Source organism: Dendroctonus ponderosae, unplaced genomic scaffold (assembly GCF_020466585.1).
Source record: "Dendroctonus ponderosae isolate FM_Combo_2020 unplaced genomic scaffold, Dpon_F_20191213v2 Dpon_F_20191213_3, whole genome shotgun sequence".
Taxonomy (NCBI): Eukaryota; Metazoa; Arthropoda; class Insecta; order Coleoptera; family Curculionidae; genus Dendroctonus; species Dendroctonus ponderosae.
The window spans coordinates 15,929,567-15,934,044 of record NW_026018508.1 but is presented as its reverse complement, the minus strand read 5'-3'; the positions used below and the strand labels follow the sequence as shown (position 1 = coordinate 15,934,044).

The 4,478-nt window shown below is 39.8% G+C and overlaps 3 protein-coding genes across 3 annotated transcripts in view; all 3 read right to left on the bottom strand.

Annotated features, from left to right (window-relative positions):
• Positions 1 to 6: 6 nt before the first annotated feature.
• On the bottom strand, positions 7 to 1,117 carry LOC125503937. Its single transcript, XM_048665110.1, has 4 exons — positions 964 to 1,117; positions 764 to 910; positions 339 to 709; positions 7 to 253 (listed from the first exon to the last, which is right to left on the bottom strand). Exons 1-4 carry the CDS (start codon positions 976 to 978, stop codon positions 19 to 21), a joined length of 768 nt encoding a protein of 255 aa, XP_048521067.1. The 5' UTR covers positions 979 to 1,117; the 3' UTR covers positions 7 to 18.
• Positions 1,118 to 1,184: 67 nt separating this feature from the next.
• Positions 1,185 to 2,403, bottom strand: LOC109538572 (peptidyl-prolyl cis-trans isomerase 6). Its single transcript, XM_048665112.1, has 5 exons — positions 2,349 to 2,403; positions 2,075 to 2,285; positions 1,898 to 2,020; positions 1,436 to 1,710; positions 1,185 to 1,355 (listed from the first exon to the last, which is right to left on the bottom strand). Exons 1-4 carry the CDS (start codon positions 2,394 to 2,396, stop codon positions 1,589 to 1,591), a joined length of 504 nt encoding a protein of 167 aa, XP_048521069.1. The 5' UTR covers positions 2,397 to 2,403; the 3' UTR covers positions 1,185 to 1,355; positions 1,436 to 1,588.
• Positions 2,404 to 3,897: 1,494 nt separating this feature from the next.
• Positions 3,898 to 4,478, bottom strand: part of LOC125503815 (spalt-like protein sem-4) — a 1,240-nt gene continuing 659 nt past the window's right edge. Inside the window, exon 2 of the mRNA XM_048664749.1 lies at positions 3,898 to 4,155. Coding sequence (XP_048520706.1) covers positions 3,898 to 4,155 — 258 coding nt within the window. The remainder of the gene's footprint in view (positions 4,156 to 4,478) is intronic.

Genomic DNA, 4,478 nt, shown 5'->3' with positions numbered 1-4,478 from the left:
TTTGTTGAATATCAGCAATCACCTATGACTGGTGTGGTATTTTTCTATCCAGCCCCTCTTGAGAAGGGCTCGTCGAACTGCCGGAAATTGGCCCTTAATGGTAAAGGTCATTTGCTGCCGCATGGCCTTTTCGACTTCATCTTTGATTATCCCCAAGGGATTGTAAACTTCCCTTGGAGGAGGCACTGAGAGGGATTTTTTCTGATTGTCTGCAGATGGTTTTCTCAGGGTTGGACTGTCGGAAGATCTTGACCTGTAAATTATGGCTTGTTTTATTGAAGCTGGAGTTTTTCGATTAAATTGTAAGGCCAGAGGAAGATTTTCTGGTTTGGTTTTACCTCGGTGCGTTTATTCCCGCAGTAACTGCATGATTCTTCAGACGTTCTGGGGGAAATTGTATATTCATGACCATCAGATTTTTGGAAGGTTCTGAGGCCTGGTTTTTTGAAGCTTTTCTGTTGAGGCTGGCTTTTTTGTTCTGCGCGGGATTTGGCGGAGCCGATTTCTTGCGCTCTTGTTCTTTGGCCTTTTTCGCCGCTTCCTCCTCCTTTTCCCTATTGAGATTTTCCTGGCGTTTATATATTTTCTCCAGCTCGTTTTCCATATTGTGTGTCGATTCTTTATCGATGCGCTGCATGCCGATCGAGGACTTTACCAGCGAAATTCCATTTTTTAAATTGTAGAAAACGTGCGCCATATCGCGTACCACCTGAGACAAGGGGAAAAATTGCTCTGGGATATTTGAAAATTTGCGTGCAAGTACTTTTTCAAGAGTTATATCGTCCTTTGGCTCATTTTCCATGATTTGGCGGGGTTTCTGTTGACTGGCTGAATTTCGCTGGAGCTCAGTTTTGCAATTGCTAATCGCTGTTCTGAGCTCTTTTTCCGGCTTGGTGAAACTTTTGGGGTCCTTAAATTGATTTGCTTGAGAGCAAAAAGTTGAATGCTGCTAGGCGTTCGTACCTGTTTGATGGACATTTTTGCGGGGTTTCATGTGCAGTCGACTAAGGATTTGGGGGAACGCATCATTAGTGGGCGCTCTACAATACACGGAGAATTTTTGGCATTTTTTAGTTTCACTTTTTGAGTTTTCAACTGCGTGTCACTTTGTTGATTGACGTGCTCTAATGCGAGAATTTAAACGAGCTTCTGAGGAATTGCGGGTTTTTTCGAATGATGATGGATTTTGAGGAACTAATTGGGGCTTTTATTGCGTCTTTTACACTTTACTACATTGGTTGTTTATTTAAATTAGTGCATCTAGTTGCTTGATGAAATAGTGGAAAAATCCCAGGATGGCAAAGGAGAAGCTCAGTGGGAACCACCCAGCTTGAATCCAAGCCCATAAAGTCAGCCTGGAAATACCAAAGCTTCTAAAGAGATACTCAGGAAGGTTTTATGAGGCTCTTCCATTGTGCGAATTTGCAGGACTTACTCGTAGTTTTTGTGGTTCTCATAGAAGGGTTTCGAACGAATTTCCCCACACTTTACCACTTCTACCAGAGGCAGCAATTTGTCCATATAATCGGTTTTCAAGTATTCTATTCTGTGGACGACGTCATGCCCTTTTATCACCTACAACGCGTTTTTAGCAGGAGGTCCTTTGGCTCAATTGCATAAAAATTGCCTTTCCAAAGACGATGTTTTTGCCACTGAGCCACGGAGTGGGCATGGTGGTGATCAAGAACATGCACCCATTGCTGTCAGGTACTGTGAGAGGCGAATAAATATTAAAATAAACAACTAATTGAACAAAGATTTAAACTAAATGTTAAACTATGTGGGTAGTTTTGGAATGAACAGTAGGAAAGACTCCGATGTTGCTGCAGAAGCTAAGCGCGATTAAAACATGAACGTTTTTTTTCAATAAAGCTTGCAAAATATACTTTTTTCGAACCTCCCAGATTGGCCATGGCAAGTAACCCTGTAGAATCAGGCTCGATTTCGAAATTTTCATCTTCAAACCTTTCACCATAGATGCTTGCAGCGCCACTGCCATTGTTGTAGACGATGTCACCACCTTAAAAGATCATTTCACATTTTCTCAACCCAAAAACTCCCAATGAGCTCTCACCCAATATCATAACTTTTTTGATAGCGAGCAGAAACCTTGTTCCGGTATATCCGTTCCCTTCTATACCCTGAAGGGCGATTTGCTTGAAGTTCTTCACTGTTTTAGGAACGGTTTCGCCAAATAGACCGAAAGTTACCCGACCAGAGTATTTACCATCAATTTCAATGTCCATGTAAATCTGGTCAGTAACTTTGTAGTTCTTCTGCATGCTCTAGAAGAGTTTTCGATGCTTTAGAAGCTGTTTTGTTAGCGATAATTTCAATCCTTAACCTACCTGCTTGATCGCAAAGCTGATAACCAGGAACATTACGATTTTATGCATCTTGTTGCTCGACTCTTAATGGGGTTCGAGAGGGAAGCCTAAGCAATCGAGGCGCTAATTGAATTAATCAGGGAGGAATTCAGTGAATTTGCCTGGTGCGGGTCGGCCAAATGAATAAAACTCCACTATTATATGTGATAAATATATTTTATAATTAAACGAATCGAAATGGCATGTTTTCCGACCAGTCATATCATTTTACATCGCCCAAACTAAACTTAACATTTTACATAATACAGTTCAGTTAGAGATATTTACAAACATTTTACACTGTAAATCTAAACCCGAAGTGCTGCCCCTTAGTATGATTTGCCACAGTAATGAGTTGTATGTCGGTAAATTCGTATAGTTGCGATCAAGACGGGTTTAAACTACAATAAGCCTTAATGGACTTAGGTAGGAGTGCGGTTTTCCGAGCTTCAAAGAAAACCAAGTGTCATTTGTACTGGGCTGTAGTATTTTGTGTTTTTTGTAATATTAATAGTAAAAGTAATAGCGATAATAATAATAATATTAATAAAACCAGTCTCATTTTGCAATACAGTGATACATATACAATGTACAAGAAAAATCGCTTTCGACAAAATTAAATAAATTGGACAACACCTAATATTAATTACAGGACAAAGTCAAGGTGCTGTTTGTTTAATTACAATTTTCGGTGATTTTTTAAGAACCACCTTGACAATATTTAATATGTACAAAGACCTAATTTACTGCAGTATGTATAGCTAAATACTGGCTTTGCCAATGTCGCTTGGACACAGAACAGTTAACACAGAAATAAAAAAATGATTTAAACCTTAATTATTTTTTACACCTTTTCTACTATATTACAAACTGTCCGACCTAAACATTAATTTTTCTCATTTAAACATTTCTAATTTTACACAGCATTTATATACGTAAATATTAGTAGTTGCTATATCACAGTATGCATTGCCCCAACCGTATTTGACAAGAAAACAACGTTTTGCGATTTTGACCAAGAAAAGAAGATAAACCGCAGTTATCCACGGTAGTAGTAGTGGATATTTCCGAGTATAATCGAGATGGCAGATAACCGAAAATGCTTCTGTTCGTTCGTTCAAAAGTGTAAATAATAAAACAGGTCTTTGTTCAGTTTCAACACAAAGTCTCGCTGAGATATGTTTTGATACTCTACTAAAGAGGGGGTGTTTCTTTGTAATAACACCACCCATCCTAGTGGAATGTAATTACTATAAAATGCCACTAACTTGCCGACTTCAACCACACATTTTCCCTTATCCTGTTCACAAACCTTGCAAAATCTCCTTGCCGCTAGACTAGTAGAACATAGGAACCAGTTTCCTACTCAAGAAATAATTCGTTTTAAACAAACGTCTTCTGCTTCCTCGATTGATTATCCTGCGAGGCAGAATTCCAGCTCTTTCCGCTTTTTGCGCTTTTTTGCGATGCATGTTAGTATTTCCTGACAACTAAGCACATCACAAAAAGCACTCTCTTAGTTGGTTTCAATTCAAGTCGTCAGACCTTCCCTGGAAGCCGACAAAATATCCTCTCGAGGTGCTTCGGTCGTTTTTCGCTCGAAATGCAAATCCCACAATCCAGGCCTCGGTTCCGACTCGCTCGCCGCTCGGTCGGTCATTTGTTCGGGCGAGTTTATCGCGGGGCGAACACTTTCAGGTGGCGGGTACCCAAAGCCGAGCAACGCCCTGTATTTCGCAGACGGCCCCAAACCGTTCTGGGTAGGACCCAATGAGGACATGTCACTTAACTGAAAAAAAAAAGATTTTTTAACGTCTAAAGGAGGAGTTGAAGAGTTTTTTTTAACGGTGTAAGTCATGACCCCCTCCATTCAATTCTCTATCCAACGATACCAAAACGAAATCTCTGGCTCGAATGGTTCTTGAGAAACTTCGAAAAGAGTAGCGTCATGTTCAAGTGATTTTGCAACTCAAAAAAAACCACGCAAATCTAAAACTTCTTGAATTCAAGCGTTTTTTGAGAAAACTGCCAACATTTCCTTATCGATGGTTCACTTTCTAAAAAGGCCATTTATTTCTCTCTAGAATGATGTACAAATGAGCGTTCTTGCTC

Bases quoted from the DNA above. Each gene is read 5' to 3' on its own strand.
- LOC125503937 (XM_048665110.1), bottom strand. The intron at 710-763 runs GTACTTGCACGC...CCCTTGTCTCAG, and splicing joins ACGATATAACTCTTGAAAAA to GTGGTACGCGATATGGCGCA. The intron at 254-338 runs GTAAAACCAAAC...CATAATTTACAG, and splicing joins GCGGGAATAAACGCACCGAG to GTCAAGATCTTCCGACAGTC.
- LOC109538572 (XM_048665112.1), bottom strand. From the start codon at position 2,396: ATGCATAAAATCGTAATGTTCCTGGTTATCAGCTTTGCGATCAAGCAG. The intron at 2,286-2,348 runs GTAGGTTAAGGA...AAACTCTTCTAG, and splicing joins TCAGCTTTGCGATCAAGCAG to AGCATGCAGAAGAACTACAA. The intron at 1,711-1,897 runs GTTCGAAAAAAG...CGCCTCTCACAG, and splicing joins TGCCATGGCCAATCTGGGAG to TACCTGACAGCAATGGGTGC.